At 43.0% G+C, this 18,575-nt stretch overlaps 1 protein-coding gene across 3 annotated transcripts in view; it reads right to left on the bottom strand.

Annotated features, from left to right (window-relative positions):
- Window positions 1-18,575, bottom strand: part of NOX4 (NADPH oxidase 4) — a 429,580-nt gene that overhangs the window by 189,809 nt on the left and 221,196 nt on the right. For all 3 annotated transcript variants that reach the window (XM_077485005.1, XM_077485007.1, XM_077485008.1), the window contains one exon: window positions 6,733-6,793. In XM_077485005.1, coding sequence (XP_077341131.1) covers window positions 6,733-6,793 — 61 coding nt within the window. The remainder of the gene's footprint in view (window positions 1-6,732; window positions 6,794-18,575) is intronic.

Raw genomic sequence — 18,575 nt, 5'->3', positions numbered from 1 at the left:
TCTTTTCATGTGACAACACTGAAGAAATTACACTTTGCTACAATGTAAAGTAGTGAGTGTACAGCTTGTATAACAGTGTAAATTTGCTGTCCCCTCAAAATAACTCAACACACAGCCATTAATGTCTAAACCACTGGCAACAAAAGTGATTACACCCCTACGTGAAAATGTCCAAATTGGGCCCAATTAGCCAGGTGTGAATGGGGAGCAGGTGTGTTAAATTTGGTGTTATCACTCTCAGTCTCTCATACTGGTCATTGGAAGTTCAACATGGCACCTCATGGCAAAGAACTCTGAGGATCTGAAAAAAAAAATTGTTTCTCCACATAAAGATGGCCTAAGCTATAAGACGATTGCCAAGACCCTGAAACTGAGCTATAGCACAGTGGCCAAGACCATACAGCGGTTTAACAGGACAGGTTCCTCTCAGAACAGACCTCGCCATGGTCGTCATATCCAGAGGTTGTCTTTGAGAAATAGACGTATAAGTGCTGCCAGCATTGCTGCAGAGGTTGAAGGGGTGGGGGTTCACCCTGTCAGTGCTCAGACCATACGCCGCACATACGCCGCACACTGCATCAAATTGATCTGCATCGCTGTCATCCTAGAAGGAAGCCTTTTCTAAAGATGATGCACAGAAACCCTGAAAACTGTCTGCTGAAGACAAGCAGACTAAGGACATGGATTACTGGAACCATATCCTGGGGTCTGATGAGACCAAGATAAAATTATTTAGTTCAGAAGATATCAAGCATTTGTGGCAGCAACTAGGTGTGGAGTACAAAGACAAGTGTGTCTTGCCTACAGTCAAGCATGGTGGTGGGAGTGTCATGGTCTGGGGCTGCATGAGTGCTGCCGACACTGGGGAGCTACAGTTCATTGAGGGAACCATGAATGTCAACATGTATGTGACATACTGAAGCAGAGCATGATCCCTTCCCTTTGGAGTCTGGGCCGCAGGGCAGTATTCCATACGACTCCAAACAACTCCAAACACACCTATAAGACTACCACTGCCTTGCTAAAGAAGCTGAGGGTAAAGGTGATGGACTCCTCAAGCATCTCTCCAGACCTAAACCCTATTGACCATCTGTGGAGCATCGTCAAATGGAAGGTGGAGGTCTCTAACATCCACCAGCTCTGTGATGTCATCATGGAGGACTGTAAGAGGACTCTGGTGGCAAACTGTGATGCTCTGGTGAACTCCATGCCCAAGAGGGTTAAGGCAGTGCTGGAAAATAATAGTGGCCACACAAAATATTGACACTTTGGACCCAATTTGGACATTTTCACTTAGGGGATTACTCACTTTTGTTGCCAGCGGTTCAGACATTAATGGCTGTGTGTTGAGTTATTTTGAGGGGACAGAAAATGTACACTGTTATACAAGCTGTACACTCACTACTTTACATTGTAGCAAAGTGTCATTTCTTCAGTGTTGTCACATGAAAAGATATAATAAAATATTTACAAAAATGTGAGGGGTGTACTCACTTTTGTGAGATATTGTATGTATAACAAATCTATTTCTCTACCCCTCAGCTCACTCCTTCAGTCTCATCATGTATCACTAATTTACTAACAGACATATCAGTCTGGATGTCAAACCCCTCCCTTAAACTCAATCTATCCAAAACCCTGATTTCTCGCTCAAAATCAATAGCAGTAATATCAGCTTGTCATGCCAAGTTTCTAGGTGTAATCCTAGACTCTGAACTATCATGTCAGCCTCATGTCCAATCTCTGTCCAAAACTTGCAACCTCAACCTCCGCAACATCTCCAGAATAAGCCCCTTCCTAATCAATGACACAACAAAGCTCCTAGTTTACCCTCTGGTCATCTCGGGCCTCGACTACTGCAACTCCCTCCTCATTGGCCTACCTCTCCATAGGCTACCCCCCCCCTTCAGTCTACCATGAATGCTGCTGCCAGGCTCATCCACCTTACCAACGGGTCAGTGTCTGCTACTCCTCTCTGGCAATCCCGCCACTGGCTTTCACTCAACCCACTAATTCAATTCAAGACACTAACAACAATTTACAAAGCCATCCACAACTCAGGCCCCAGCCACATCACTAACTTTGTCTCAAAATACCAACCTAATCACTCTCTTTGTTCCTCCCAAGACCTCCTGCTCTAGCTGCCTCATCAGCTCCTCCCATGCTCGCCTCTAGAACTTTTCCCAAGTCTCTCCTACCTTATGGAACTCCCTACCCCAATTTTTTCGGACTATCTCTCTGTTTAGATGATCCCAGAAAACCCTCCTCTTCAGAGAAGTCTATTCTGCCCCCACCTAACAGCTGTACTTTTTTATTATCTCCATCAGATCATCCCTCACAGTTATTACCTTTTGTATCACTTGACCCTCCCTTCTAAATTGTAAGCTCTAATGAGCCGGGCCCTCTGATTCCTCCTGTATTAAATTGTATTGTAACTGTACTGTCTGCTCTCATGTTGTAAAGCACTGCGCAAATTGTTGGCGCTATATGAATCCTGTTTAATAATATACTTGCAAGGCCTTTTGTCATGGTTATGCAGTGATCCTCCTCTGGTTTCTTACCTCCCCTCATGTGTTCTGACTAAGAGGCCAGCCACTTCCACCTGGTGGTTTTTATAACCTCTCCTCTAAGCATGGCTGCACCCCAGGCCCTATCAGGGAACCCTATATTAACCTGTGCACTGCAAGCCAACAGTGCTGATCAACCATTGTGTATTTATTGTGTGTTTGGCTTCCTGGTTCCTGCTTGCTGTGGGCTCTATGTTTGACTCTGTTACCGACCTTGGCGTGTTCTCAACGATTCCTGTCTGCTTGTAACCTTGACCTTTTGCATGTCCCTGACCATCCCTGTCTGCCTGTGATCCTGAACCTTTGGTGTGTACTCTGTTGTTCCTGTCTGCTAGTTGCACTGACCTCTGCCTTATCCCCTTACTATCCTTGTCATCCCAGCCTGCTGCTTCCTTCTCCTGTAGTCTACTGTGAGCGTGAGCTGTGAGACCCTAGGGGCCGCGACCTGGAGCCAGACTGCAGCGAAGTCCATCCTCACCACTGGAGGCTCTGGCGAACACCCGCTGGCTCTTAGACTCCGCGCCCTGAGGAATCTATGCTCCAGCTCCCATTGGGATCTGTGTTAGTGATCCTGTAGACCTGTGTCCTGAATCTCCCTGGGTACAATCCGCAGCAGTCAGTCCTAAGGTCCACTACCCAACGGTGCACTTCCGACTTCTACGGAGTGCATCTGTCACCTGGTCTCAGGTGACCTGACACCTTTAGAGGGATAAAACATGGGCACATGTGCATATATTGCAGAGATGTGCTGCTTTATTTCTGCCATGACATATGCTCTAATTTGAGTTTTTATGAGGTGTATTCTAAGACCAAAAAAGGGAGACAGTTTGGTACAGAAAAAATGCTGTTTTATTTGTTTTATCCATTATAAGAAGTGTACAAAATGTACAAAGGTGATAGAATAAGAGTCAAGTGCAATCTTGGTCCATAAATTCAAAAGGAGTGAGTCACGGTTAGAAAGTAATATTGGAGAAAAAAAAGTACAGGTCATAATAAATGAATTCAAATACTCGTATGTGGTGTTCTATAATCATAGGGCAGGGTGAAACACAGGGATCAGCCATAATTGAGGGATAATGTAACATCTAACCTAAAATCAAGGATGGAGTATTTGTGATTAAAATATGAACAAGAGAAAGGAACAAAAGAAGAAAACAAAGAGGGAGGGGGGGAAAGGACTATGAATAGGAGTAGGAAGGGGTAAGTCTAGGTAGGTCTGGAGGTGCCATGGAATTGAGAAGATGAATGCAATGGTAGATCAATTAGAGACAACTGATAAAGGTAGGATTCACACACATTAAACACTGGTCCACAGTGAGTAGAGTTTTGCAACAGAATCTTGTTCCTGAGCTATACGTTTTTCCATGCACCTAATGTCATTTACTGAATGTACCCAGTTTAAAAAGGAAGGCTGGTAGGGAGATCTCCATTGAAAAGGCATCATCTGATGACATGCAGATAGAATAAGTCGGAGGAGACAGGATTTTTGTTTACATACTGATCCAGGAAGGATTGCAAGCTTCGGAATTCCTGTATTGAAAGCCCAACTCTAGCTTCAGCTATTTTAAATTGTTTTGAATCCCTTTGCCTTGCTTGTACCATATTTGCAGCTTTCAGTTAAATACGTATCCTATCCGAACCACTGTATTGCTCTAAGCATCCATGTTTTTGATGAACCTCTGCCCTAATTACTTGGTAAATGACAGCCATCATCACCCAAAACCTTATCTGTGAGCTCAGACAGTCATGGACATGAACACCTCCCATGCTCTTTAGGATTACAGATAATGTCATCATCAAACTCCTGTAGCATTACTGACAGTGGTGAGCAGCTCAAAGGAACCCACTCAGTAACATACTATCAGCATCCCACCCTGCAGTATGTACTAAGCAGCCTGTAGTCGTATGGCAGTGGTACACTGAATGGGCAAAGTGGCTTCACTTGAAGCACATTGGCACATACAGTATCTCACAAAAGTGAGTACACCCCTCATATTTTTGTATTTTATTATATCGTTTCATGTGACAACACTGAAGAAATTACACTTTGCTACAATGTAAAGTAGTGAGTGTACAGCTTGTATAACAGTATACGTTTGCTGCCTCCTCAAAATAACAACACACAGCCATTAATGTCTAAATCGCTGGCAGCAAAAGTGGTTGAAGGGGTGGGGGGGGGGGGGTGACCCTGTCAGTGCTAAGACCATACGCCGCACACTGCATCAAATTGGTCTGTATGGCTGTTGTCCCAGAAGAAAGCCTCTTCTAAAGATGATGCACAAGAAAGCCTGCAAACAGTTTGCAGAAGACAAGCAGACTAAGCACATGGATTACTGGAACCATGTCCTGTGGTCTGATAAGACCAAGATAAAATTATTCAATTCAGAAGGTGTCAAGCGTGTGTGGCAGCAACCAGGTGAGGAGTCCAAAGACAAGTGTGTATTGACTACAGTCAACCGTGGTGGTGGGAGTGTCATGGTCTGGGGCTGCATGAGTGTTACCGACACCGGGGAGCTACAGTTCATTGAGGGAACCATGAATGACAACATGTACTGTGATATACTGAAGCAGAGCATGATTCCCTCCCTTTGGAGACTGGGATGCAGAGCAGTATTCCAACATAAGGACCCCAAACACACCTCCAAGATGACCACTGCCTTGCTAAAGAACCTGAGTGTAAAGGTGATGGACTGGCCAATCATGTCTCCAGACCTAAACCCTCTTGAGCATCTGTGGGGCATCCTCAAATGGAAAGAACATCCACCAGCTCTGTGATGTCATCATGGAGGAGTGGAAGAGGACTCCAGTGGTAACCTGTGAAGCTCTGGGGAACTCCATGCCCAAGAGGGTTAAGGCAGCGCAGGAAAACAATTGAGGCCACACAAAACATTGACACTTTGGGCCCAGTTTAGGGGTGTAGCACTTTTGTTGCCAGCGGTTTAGACATTAAACAGTTCCCGACCGGTGCACGCCGATGTACGTCGGCAGAATGGCACGGGCAGGCATATTGGTGTACAGGTACGTCCATTTTTATATGCCGCCTTGCCATCGCGTGCGCACCGGCGGTGGCACGCTTGCGTGGCGGTCGGTTCACCTGTGAGTCCGGTCGCGGGTCCCGCGGACTCGATCACCGTGGGCATACCCACGATCGTCTCACGGGGCGGCTGAACGGAGAGATGCCGTTGTAAACAGCATCTCTCCGTTCTGCCTAGCAACAAGTGACGCTGATCTCTGCTCCATGTGATTGAAGCAGAGATCAGTGTTCACTAAATGAAAGCCCAACCCCCCCACAGTTAGTAACACGCCCCTAGGAACACTTAACCCCTTCACTGCCACTCACTGGTTAACCCCTTTACTGCCAGTGTCATTTACACAGGAATCAATGCATTTGTATAGCATTGATTGCTGTATAAATGACAATGGTCCCAAAAATGTGTCAACAATGTCTGATGTGTCCGCCATAATGTCGCAGTCACAATAAAAATCGCTGATCGCCGCCATTACTAGTAAAAAAAAAAAATATTAATAAAAATGCCATAAAACTATCCCCTATTTTATAAACGATATAACTTTTGCGCAAACCAATCAACAATCGCTTATTGCGATTTTTTTTTACCAAAAATATGTAGAAGAATACGTATCGGCCTAAACTGAGGGAAAAATATGTTTTTTTATATATTTTTGGGGGATATTTATTATAACAAAAAGTAAAAAATAATGTGTTTTTTTGTCGCTCTATTTTTGTTTATAGCGCAAAAAATAAAAACCGCAGGGGTGATCAAATACCACCAAAAGAAAGCTCTATTTGTGGAAAAAAAAGGACGTCAATTTTGTTTGGGAGCCACATCGCAGGACCGCGCAATTGTCAGTTAAAGCGACGCAGTGCCAAATTGCAAAAAGTGATCTGGTCTTAAGCCAGCAAAATGGTACGGGGCTGAAAGTGGTTAATGGCTGTGTGTTGAGTTATTTTAAGGGGACAGCAAATTTACACTGTTATACAAGCTGTACACTCACTACTTTACATTGTAGCAAAGTGTCATTTCTTCAGTGCTGTCACATAAAAAGATATAATACAATATTTACAAAAATGTGAGGGGTGTACTCACTTTTGTGAGATACTATAGGTTGATGTTGAAATAAATAATTAGCAAAACATAACACTTACCTGTCCAGTCTCCCACTACCTTCATGTGAACAGCAAAGGTTGTTTTTGTCTCTGTAGGACACTGCAATTCAAATAAAATGCACTTAAATTAAAGCAGAATGGAAAACAATCAGTGCAAATAAAAGAGAAATGCAAACTATAAACCAATCAGCTTGAAAGTGACTGCACACTATTAGTGGATGAAATGTAAATGCTGTTTGGTTGTTATTATTTGTTTCACATCACTGATAAACCATATCAGGTGTCTCCAAACTTTCTATAGAAAGGCCAGTTTACTGTGCTTCAGACTTCAGGGGCGGGGAAATGTGCCCATTGGGAGTAAACAATGCCCAATCTTTGCTATTAGAGAGAGAGAAGTAGTTGGTGCCATTTGGAGGAATAGTGCCCCATTTTTGTTGTCAGTGGAAGGAATTATGCCCCACTATTGGTGTCCGTGGGAGGAATAGTGCCACATTGTTGGTGTCAGTGACAGGAATAACGCCTCAAGTCCTGGATAACGGCAAGCAAAGGGCCACATCTGGCTCCTGGGCGCAGTGTGGAGACCACTGAACTATATGGTCAAATGTATGTGGACTCTCCCACAAAAAAATACAGAGTTTAGGTGTTTGCAATGAAGAGTACTGTTAGGCCGCGTACACACGCGCGGACTGTTCGCCCAACTTTGTCCGTCCAACAGTTTCGGCAAACAGTCCACTCAAAATTAGCATGGACGGACATGGCCACACACGACGGACGAACAGTTTGCTGAAACCGTGCGCGATGACGTGAACGGCACGTACGACGGGACGAAAAATACGACGTCCTATACACTGCATTATAACTTTCGGCGTGAAAATCCTTTCTGAGCATGCGCGCAACTTTGTTTGACGAACAAGCCTACACACGAGCGGACTGTTCGCTGAAACAAGGTTTCAGCGGACATTTTTACGGAATTTCCGAAAAACCTTGTTCGTCAAACTGTCCGCTGAAACTGTCCGCTGAAAGCCCACACACGAGCGGACTGTCCGCCCAAACACTGTTCAGCGGACAAAGTTGGGCGAACAGTCCGCCCGTGTGTACGCGGCCTCAGTGCTACAGCATACAAAAAGGCATGTTATGCCGTGTACACACGAGCTGAATGTCCGACAGAAAAAGTCAAACGGAAGCTTTTCATCGTATATTCAGATCGTGTGTGTATGCCTCATCGGACTTTAATTTGCTAAAATTCTGACGGACCTAGAAATAGAACATGTTCTAAATATTTCCGACTGAACCAATTCCTATCGGGAAAACCGCTCGTCTGTATGCTGTTCCGACGGACCAAAAAGGACGCATGCTCTGAAGCAAGTACGAGATGGAAGCTATTGGCTACTGGTTTCAGCGGAATTCCATTGGAACTCCGTTGGAAAAACCTTCAGAGTTTATTCTGACGGGAAAACCGGTCGTGTGTACAAGGCATGAGATTTGTGCATTTCCAGCATTGTGGGAACAGTCTGGTTAAGGTCTTTTCCTGTTTCAGCATGCCTGTTCCTCTGTGTACAAAGCCAGCTCTATAAAGACATGGTTTGATGAGTTTGGTGTTGAGGAACTCCAGTGGTCTGCACAGATTCCTGACCTAAACCCTACTGAACACATTTGGAATGATTTGGCACAGCAATTGCAAGCTAGGTCTTTTAATTCAATATTGCTCCTGATCTCATATGTTCGTTTAGCTGAATGGGCACATTTTTTTACAGACACACTCCAAAATCTTTTGGAAAGCCTTCTGAGAATAATAGAGGCTAAGTGTCCCGCCAATTCACTTTTTGCTTAATGGGCAGACTTACTCATCTTGTAGGAATCTTTCCCCAAAGGAGTGAGGCTGTTATAGCCACAAGAAGGGCAACGGGCAATTCCATATTAATGTCCATGATTTTCATACGGGATGACCAACACGTTCACATAGATGTGATAGCAGGGTGTCAACTAACATTTGGAATAATAATCTATATATGTATAATAATGAACACCATAATAGCTATGGATTCTTAAATGACTGTAAAGCAAGATTTCTGAAACACTCTTTCGGTCCAGAATACTTATTATATATTTAGAGACTTACCCTGTAGTACTGGCCACACTCATTACAAACTAACTGTATATTTTAGTTTTATAAACAGCTATGTTGTGTGAAGGCCTACCTCAATTTATATAAAATAAATGTTTTCATCTGGCTGGTTTACACCAGATCCAGTTCAGTCATTTTTTAATCTGCATCAAAAAATGCATGCACAGTGTTTTCCATGTATTCCAATGGCTCTAGTTCACATCAGTGCAGTGCATTCCAGTACAGTATCAAAAAAATATAACATGCTGCATTTTTTTCTGTTTGGGACGCATGTGGAATATGGCAAAATGCATAGAAACACACCAGAATGCATTGGAACGCATAAAAAATGCACCATAATGCACATGTCCTAAATAAGGGGGTCTCCAAACTTTCTAAAAACATAGGGTCGACTTTACTGTCATTCAGACTTTAGGAGGGCCAGACTGTGGCCAGTGGGAGTAAAAAATGTCCTGACATCAGTGGGAGGAATAGTGACCCATGTTTATTAATATTAGGGGAGGAGAAGTGTCCCATCATTGGTATCAGTGGGAGGAATAGTGCCCCATCATTGGTATCAGTGGGAGGAATAGTGCCCCATCGTTGGTATCAGTGGAAGGAATAGTGCCCCATCGTTGGTATCAGTGGAAGGAATAGTGCCTCATTGTTGGTATCAGTGGGAGGAATAGTGCCACATTGTTGGTGTCAGTGAGAGGAATAGTGCCATATTGTTGGTGTCAGTGGGAGGAAGAGTGTCACATTGTTGGTGTGATTGGGACGAATAGTGCCACATTGTTGGTGTCAGGGGGAGGAATAGTGCCCCATCATTGGTATCAGTGGGAGGAATAATGCCACATTGTTGGTGTCAGTGGGAGAAATAGTGCCCCAAGGGCCAGGTAAAGAGGCAAGCAAAGGGCCACATCCAGCCCCCGAGCTGCAGTTTGGAGACCACTGTCCTAAATTAACATTAAAGAGGGCAAAAAAATGCACTAGAACACATCAAAAACACATTGGAGTGCATAACAAATGCATCAAAAACACACATACAGAAACTCATCCAGAATCACATAATAATGATGCTCAATACAATATTTTTTTTTTTTTTTGTGAAAACAACGTTCACAAATATTGTACACTATACTAGTTGTCCCATTTCACAGATAACAAGTTGAAGTAATGCATTTTGCAGATAAATCCACTGTATCAGGACTGGCAGTAAAAGGGTTACAAGAAATCCATGCAATTTCATTGATCTCAATATAGTGGTCACAAATGGTTTAAGCCATTATATGGTTACATCTATCTACAGATATACATATCTCCACAAGGGAGTAATTATTCGGTTACTCCAATATGGGACTAAGACGTAGAGAGTTCTAGGTCTTAAAATGGTCTTAAAATGTAAGTTTACTGTTTCCAAAAAAAAAAATGAAAGCGTGAACCAACACCATTCCCACCACTGTACTTACTTCCATGGGTGATGAGCTTTCAGTACCCAATATGCAGCCGGTGTAGCGGTATGGGAATTTGAAATCCAGCACTCTTCTCCTCCTTTCTTCTGGAGAGCTTCCAGAATGGATCAGAGTGATTTTGATTGGTCAGCACCAGCACAGAGCATCACTCTGACCTATCCTAGAAGCACTGCAGAAAGAAGTGAGGGAAGAGATTGGATTTCAAAACCCCTGGACTGCTACACTGGCTGCACGAGCACTGAAAACTCATCACCCATGGAGGTGAGTACAGTGGTGATGGGTTGGTGGGGGAGAATGTAGACTGTTAGTTCACTGTTTCATTTTTTTCTAACAAGGTGAACTAACCCTTTAAAGAGGAGGTCCAGCCTCCCCCAGAAAAAAATTAAGGCATCAGCTGCAAATACTGTAGCTGCTGACTTTTAATATTAGGGCACTTACCTGTCCAGGGATCCTGTGATGTCAGCGTCCCAGCCGGTTTTTCCATTGGCTCTCGGGTGCTGCCACTGCCATTGCTTCTAAGGAAAACTGGTTCCTTACTGTGCATGCATGAAGCTTGCTGCCCTTTCTGAATGGAAGGAGGAGGGGGGCCGAACTTCCGGATAATCATGCCGGAAAAACAGGTACTCTCTCCCCCCCGAAAAGTGCCAAATGTGGCACCAAAGGGGGAAAGGAGTCAGATAAGCGGAGCTTCCACTTTTGAGTGGGACCCTGCTTTAACCACTTTGCACCGGCAGTGCGTCATGGACTCTCAGTGGTGATGTCTGAATGTCTTCATGTCTTCAGCTACAGACATCATCCAGATATCATCCGCCGGTGATTCCGTGCACCGTAAGAACAATCATAGCGGCAGTTCAGCCGCTTGATTGTTCTTACAGGTGGCAGGAGGTGACGTCTTTGTGCAATCGGCGAGCTGGAGAATGAATCAGTTGCCGCCAGAAGTTAGCCATAGAGATTTCTGGTGACTGTATGATCCCCGGTCATCTCTATGACCCTTGGAGGCCTGAGCATGACGTTATGATGTCACGTCGGGGCCGGCGGATGTAAACAATGCCGGGGACTTGGCTGGAAAGACTGAGACTGTTTGTTTATTTTTTGATCTTGGTCTTTCCAGCTTGGAGGAGAGATTTGGGGTCTTCTAGACCCCAGATCTCTCCATAAAGAGGACCACGCACGATTTCTATTACAAGGGATCAAAGTGATCAAAATTTTTTTTTAAAGAGAAAGTGTAAAAATAAAAGTAAAATAAAGAAAAAAAAATGTTTCAAAGCACCCCCGTCTCAGTGTGCTCACGCACAGAAGCAAACACATACATAAATTAGGCCCACATATGTAAACATCATTCAAATCACACATGTGAGATATCAACAGATAGATGTCATGTGCATTAGAGCGAGAGCAATTTTAGCCCAAGACCTCCTCTGTAACTCTAAAAAGGTAACCTGTATAAAATGTTTACGGAGTCACCTATGGAGATTTTTAAGTACCAAAATGTGGTGCCATTCGACGAGTGTGCGCAATTTTAAAGCATGACATGTTACGTATCTATTTACTCGGCGTAACATCATCTTTCACATTATAGAAAAAATTGGGCTAACTTTACTGTTTTTTGTTTTTTTTTTTATAATAAAAAGTGCATTTGAACAATCGCTGTACAAATACCGTGTGACATAAAAAAGTTGCAGTGACCACCATTTTATTCCCTAGGGTCTCTGCTATAAAACATATATAACGTTTGGGGGTTCTGAGTAATTTTCTAGAAAAAAAAAGATGTTTTTTAGATGTAGGAGCGAAGTGCCAGAATTGGCCTGATAGGAAGTGGTTAACATGAGATGTGATATTGCAGGGAACTTCATTCCTTCTTGGTCTACAAAATAGAATTGAGCCAAAAGAGAATATGTTAAGGTGTTATGTTTTCAGCAAATTGTCCTCTGTCATGGGTCGGTTCACACTGGGATTGTACAGGAACATTCCTATGTGATTACCATGCATTCTTGTGTGGTGCAGTTTGACAGCCCATTCATTTGGGCTGCAAAATACATTGAACCACAGGAAAAAGTAGTGTTTGCATTGCTTTTAAAAACACACTGCACCATAATGCATGGTACTGTGGTATCATGCGCTCTGGTGCCCACAAGCACTCTGCATTTGGGGTGCCATTGACAATACATTGGTACCTGCATGCAGATCGCAAGGGCAGCGCGTTCACCTGCAGTTTGGGAAACACCGGAATGCACCGTTCCTGCACCGTGCTCTGGTGTGAACGGGCCTTTGAACATTATGTGCGCTGGTGTGGATTGTGTAGGGGTGGTACGATGCGTTGTTTCAATGCATTGCAATGTTTATTTATTTATTTATTTTTTATAAAAAGGTTGATAAAACAATACTTCATTCACATGTATGCAAACCAGCACGTGGCAACACGTTTTTGTGTGTTACATAAAAATGCAGACATTCAGTAAATCTACACAATGCACACCAGTACACAACGATGATCATCTTAGCTCAATGCACTTGGTGTGAACAAATCCTTATTCCAAAACCTATTCTACATTGATAGATTACATGCTTATATTGAAATAACAGAACTTTACACGTCCTTGCCACAATGTCAAAAACAACCTATTTACTAACGAAAGGTTGTAGGAACATTTTTATTTATATGAGCTCTCTAGGTATAACTAAAAGGTATTTTTCTTTGTGTGTACAAACCTTAGAACATTCTTTGTAATATTTTCTCCTCCTAATTTCTTATTCTCTATGATGTTATTGATCTAATATAAAAACATTCCAAACATGTACTGCACATAATAATGGCTGACATATGATTCATAAAGTCATCTAATTCAAAACCATCTTTCTTCTACGCAATAGGCTAATCCACAAGGCATGCAACATCTTTCATATGCAACTCTTTCTTATATTTTTCTAGTGTGTGCTACTAGAATTAGAGAAGGCAAACTATAGTCTGGCCCAGGGATAACCCTGAGTCACTAAATCTGGGTCAGGGTTATTAGAGGTTAGGGCTGGATGACTCATCCCGGCAGCTCTCTGGTGCCTCCCCCTGTTTCTAGAATGTTGGAGAACATTCTGGAAGAGTGGGTGCCTTGAATAATTATGGGCCCTTAGCCAGTCCCCAGGAGTGAGCCTGGCAGGGGAATGAGGATCTCATAAATAGGAATGAGCCAGGCCAACAGGGGAGTCAGGTGGAAGAGGGAGAAGCAGTGCTGAGGATATGCTGTTGGTGGCCCTTGAGGGATCCCTGCCAAGGAGGGGTTTTGCTTTGGTCTGAAGCTTGGGAGGCTAACTTGGATGGATCTGACCACAGGAGGCAGTTGGAGGGACTGTTAGTTCTACCAGCATGGACCAGCAGGAGTTCTACATAAGGGAACCAAGTTTGTGCATGAGGAAGGAAGAAGAGGATTCTCTAAATAGGGAGGAAGTTGTCCCTGGTTCTGTTTTTAAATATTTTCAAGTTGGGCATCCCATAAGTCTCAACTTCATCCAAGTTATCATCCCCTAATAAAACAAGCCAAAGAACTGTTTTCTGAGTTTGAGTGCAAAAAGGAAATGCTGTGTGATTGACTGTGCAGCAGTGGGGAACTTCTATGGAGGGTAGTGCTACACATACTAGAGCCAATTTATGTAGGAACCAATTTAGGAAACTAGGGTACCTGGAAAAAAAAACAACGCAAGCACAGGTAGAACATGCATACTTCATGCAGGTAGTGTCCTGGTTGGAATTACAACTGAGGACCCTGGTCCCGCAAGATAGGAGTGCTAACCATTAAGCCACTGAAAGAAGATAGTATATGTTCTCCTCCATAAGTCCACATAAGTAATTGTAAAAATTACAGAATTATAAAACATAGATGCTTAACACTTTATCATACACATTAGCAGTGAGTATTCATTTTCAAATCTCACTTTTTGGAGACAGCACGGCAGTCCAAGGCAGAAGGTTCTAAAGAAGGGTCTTCACTAGAGTATTCATTTTTCTTCAAGTTGATGTATAGTGGGTGGGAATCCTGAACAGCAGGGTTTAAAGAGGGTCTCCACCATAGTATTCATTATTACTAGATCTGACTGATGGAGGCTGCATGGAATTCTCTGAAGAGCAGGGGTTAAGGAGGATCTCCACCATAGTATTCATTATAACTAGATCTGTCTGATGGAGGCTGCATGTGATTCCTGGAGAGCAGGGGTTCAAGTGGGTGATCACCATTGTGTTAATTTTTCATAGGTCTGGCTGATGTGGGGCTGTATGGAATACTCTGGAGAGCAGGGGTTAAAGAGAGTCTCCATCTTTAGTATTATTCATTAATGATGAAGGGTGTGTTTAATTATTTGGGAGCAGGTTCTGATAGGGGTGTTCATTTCCACACCTGGAGGATGACTACATGGCATTCCTTGACAGCATGGCCTAAGGAGGGTCTAACCAGAGTATTTATTGCCACATCTGGATGATGAAGGCTACATGGGATTTACTAAGAGCAGGGTCTAAGGGGAGTCTCACCAGAGTAAAAATGTTCACATCTGGTTGATGGAGACGGTGTGAGATTTCCTGGGAGCAGGGGATAAGAAGAGTACTAACCGGAGTATTCAAGAGCTAAGATGGGTGTTTGCCAGAGTTTTCATTACCTAATTTGACTGATAAAAACTGTAGGAGTGGGGGCTAAGGAGGGTGTTGTAAGTGTATTAATTCTCCAGCGTTTTCATTAAATTATCTGATATAGCTTGTTTGGGATTTCTTAGAAGTAGGGTCTAAGCATGGTCTCACCATAGTATTAATTTTCACCTCTGGCTGATGGAGACTGCATGAGATTCCCTGGGAGCAAGGGCTAAGAAGGATCTTTTAGAAATTAAGGTGGGTCTACGCCAGATTTCTATTACCGTACCTAGCTGATACCGATTGTGTGGGATTCCCTAGCAGTCTAGAGAGGGTCTCACCCGAGTATTCATTGGAAAATCTGGATTATGAAAACTACATGGAATTCCCTGGGAGCAAGGGCTAAGAAGGGTCTCTATCTGACCCCATTCATTTCTACAACCGGCTATTGGAGAATATTTAGGCTTCCCTAGGACCAAGAACTGAGGAGGGTCTTCACCACAGTATTTTTTTCTTTATCTATCTGTTGTTGACTGCATAAGATTCCATCAGAGCAGAGGTTTTGTTGTTTTATCTGGCTGATAATGGCTATGTGGGATTCCTCAAGAAGAAGGACTATGGAAGGTGTTGCCAGAGTATTCATTTTCATATCTGGCTTGTAGGCAGGTTGCCTGTAAGTGAGTTATTTAGTATAGTTAGTGTCTGGCCCAGTCGGGATCCAGCCTACTCATCCGTAAACAAATTTGGGAGAAGGCTCGGCTCGGGGCTCGCTCATTCTTTCTCACTAACCTTTTGTCAACTCTGGGGCTTCCGAGGACCATCCAAGCATCGGAAATGTCAAGATGGATTACTACCTTGTAGAGGAATGCATGGGCAGCTATTCAGTTGTAGTTAGGGTCAGGATGTGGACATTGTTAAACTGTATTGCCAGAAACTCTCTAAGTAAAGTTGCATCAACTGTTCTGAGCCTGGTCTGACGTTATTTAAAGGGATGCATGTAGGTTCTGGTGTATCTAAATAACCAGGGTCTACTTGGCAAGTCAAGCAAGAGAAGCAGTGTAGTTTCTATGGGTAACCAAGCACTAGTTCAAGGCAAAGAGCAACCAGTCATTAGGCGTGGTACCTGGTAAGAACAAAGGGCCTCTGGTACAGATGGGGTTGATTTCCTGCCCCCCCCCCCCCAGTGGTCAGTTTCCAGTGGCAACCAAAAACGAACTTGCGTTACAGAGATCCATGATACGGTAAGAAACAAGTGCACACATGAGGTCCACGGTATGTGCACAACAGGACCCCATTCTGTTACTGGAAATTAGGTAACAGAGGTACACTGGACTGGCAGAGAGGGTGCAGGCTCAGCAGGATCCCTCCTAATGCAACCTACATCAACTTACACAATGGGGGTTATTTCCTAAAGGAAAATCCACTTTGCACTGCAAGTGCACTTGGATGTAAAGTCGCTGTAGATCCGAGGGGGACATGCAAGGAAAATAAAAAACAGCATCTTAGCTTGCACATAATTGGATGATAAAATCAGCAGAGCTTCCCCTCATTTCAGATCTACCCCTTAAATTTAGAGTGACTGCACTTCCAAGTGCACTTTCAAAGTGGATTTGCCTTTCGTAAATAACCCCCAATGTGTACTGACACGGGACAGTGCTTATCAGATGAATTATGCACTTTATTGCAGGCAGTGTGATGGCTCATCTCTATATTAGACTTTTGACATGACTGCAGTCTCTGACTGGTCCCAGACATGGATGAGCGTACTCCTCACAAAAGGTACCCTGCGTTCAGGGCAACTAGGCCCTGCCCCACAGGCTAATGAAGGCTGCTTTAAATTCCTTGGAACGGGGCATAAGGAGGGTGTTGTTAAAGTATTTATTTCTCTGACTGTTAGAGACTAGAGACTGCATGAGATTCCCTGAGAGCAGAAGCCATCAACAAAGCTTTTCCTGTACCTGTTTTAATGCACTATAAGTCCACATGCACAATTGAGCTCAAAAACATCTGTTTAACAGGCATTTGGATTTTCTTTTCTGCCTCTAAACGTCCCTCCATGTTAACCTATGTGTATAAATCGGCATTTACAAAGGGTTTAGAGGCAGAAAAAAAAGCATTACTTGTGCATTCTGAAGAGGAACGTTTGGCATAAATAAACGTGCACATATGCATTAAAGCTAGGTGCTTTTATGCACGTTCACACGTTTTTACATTCTAATGGCCATAATAAATGAAACTTATGGACAATAAAATTCTCTAATGCCAAATGCGTGAACAAGAATAAACGGGCATGCAAAAACGTGCCTTTTACTGCATTTTTTCTGCTTCTTGTCTCCTGTAAGGAGAAAAGGCTTTTAAAAGAACACAGTGTGCATGTGGCCTAAAACTCTGAATGGGCTCGTAAATCTCCTGGCTGGCTCTCTGATTTCTACATTAATGTTTCAGTAAATTTGTCTTGGGCTAACATATATTCACTTGAGACCCCAGGACAGAGTTCTCCATTCAACAAGCCCCTGTGTACACACTAGTTTAATCAAACCACACTATCGTATAACACAACCTATTAATATTTACTTATGCTTTTGCAGTTTTCCACCTAATGCATTTTTAATGAAGCAATAAATTTGATGTGTACAACATCTTTCTCTGATGGATGAAAAAAAAAGTCTCATATTCTTAAGTGGAAAGCATTCGGTTTGGCTTTTTTCTTGATATTTAAAGAAAAAACATGGCCAGATCGTGCATCAAGAAGCCTCTAAATCAAAGCCTCTTGCAATTAGTGAGTGTTTGATTATGCAGATTAGCCAGGCAGTAAAACAGCAGCTGTGTGTGTTTGCGAAGTCAGACTGATTATTCTTCTTGTAGCCATTTCAACTAGCACTTTGAAAAGAAAATGTATCATCTTAAAATACAGGACGCAACCTTACCCGTTTTATTTTGAGTGTATAACCACTTTTGCATATATGCATTTGCAGTAACATACAGTGCATTTGGAAAGTATTCACAGCACTTCACTTTTTCCACATTTTGTTATGTTATAGCTTTATTCCTAAATGGATTAAAATCATAAATTTCCTCTACAAACTTTATCCAATAATGTCAACATGAAAGAAGTTTATTAGAAGTCTTTGCAAATTTATGAAAATAAATAAATAAATCATATGTACAGAAGTATTCATAGCCTTTGCCATGCCACTCAAAATTGAGCTTAGGTGTATCTTGTTTCCACTGATCATCCTTGAGATGTTTCTACAACTTGATTGGAGTTCACTTGTGGTAAATTCAGTTGATCGAACATGATTTAGAAAGGCAGACACCTGCCTATATAAAATCCCACAGTTAACAGTGCATGTCAGAGCACAAACCAAGCCATGAAGTCCAAGGAATTGTCTGAGGCACAGATTTGGGGAAGGGTACAGAAAAATGTCTGCATCATTGAAGGTCTCAATGAGCACAGTGGCCTCCATCATCCATAAATGAAAGAAGTTTGGAACCACCAGGACCCTTCCTAGAGTGGGCCACCCGGCCAAACTGAGCGATCAGGGGAGAAGGGCCTAAGTCATAGAGGTGACCAATAGGGATGGGCCAAACGACACCCTGCTCAGTTTGCACCAGAATTTTTCAAACAGCGCAAAAGTTTTGAACCGATGAATATATAATGAATCCTATTAAAGTCTATGGAACCCAAACTAGAAAAATC

Source organism: Lithobates pipiens, unplaced genomic scaffold (assembly GCF_037356315.1).
Source record: "Lithobates pipiens isolate NorthernLeopardFrog02 unplaced genomic scaffold, aLitPip1_a1.2 Scaffold_17, whole genome shotgun sequence".
In the NCBI taxonomy this organism is placed as follows: Eukaryota; Metazoa; Chordata; class Amphibia; order Anura; family Ranidae; genus Lithobates; species Lithobates pipiens.
This window is presented reverse-complemented; position numbering and strand designations above follow the sequence as displayed.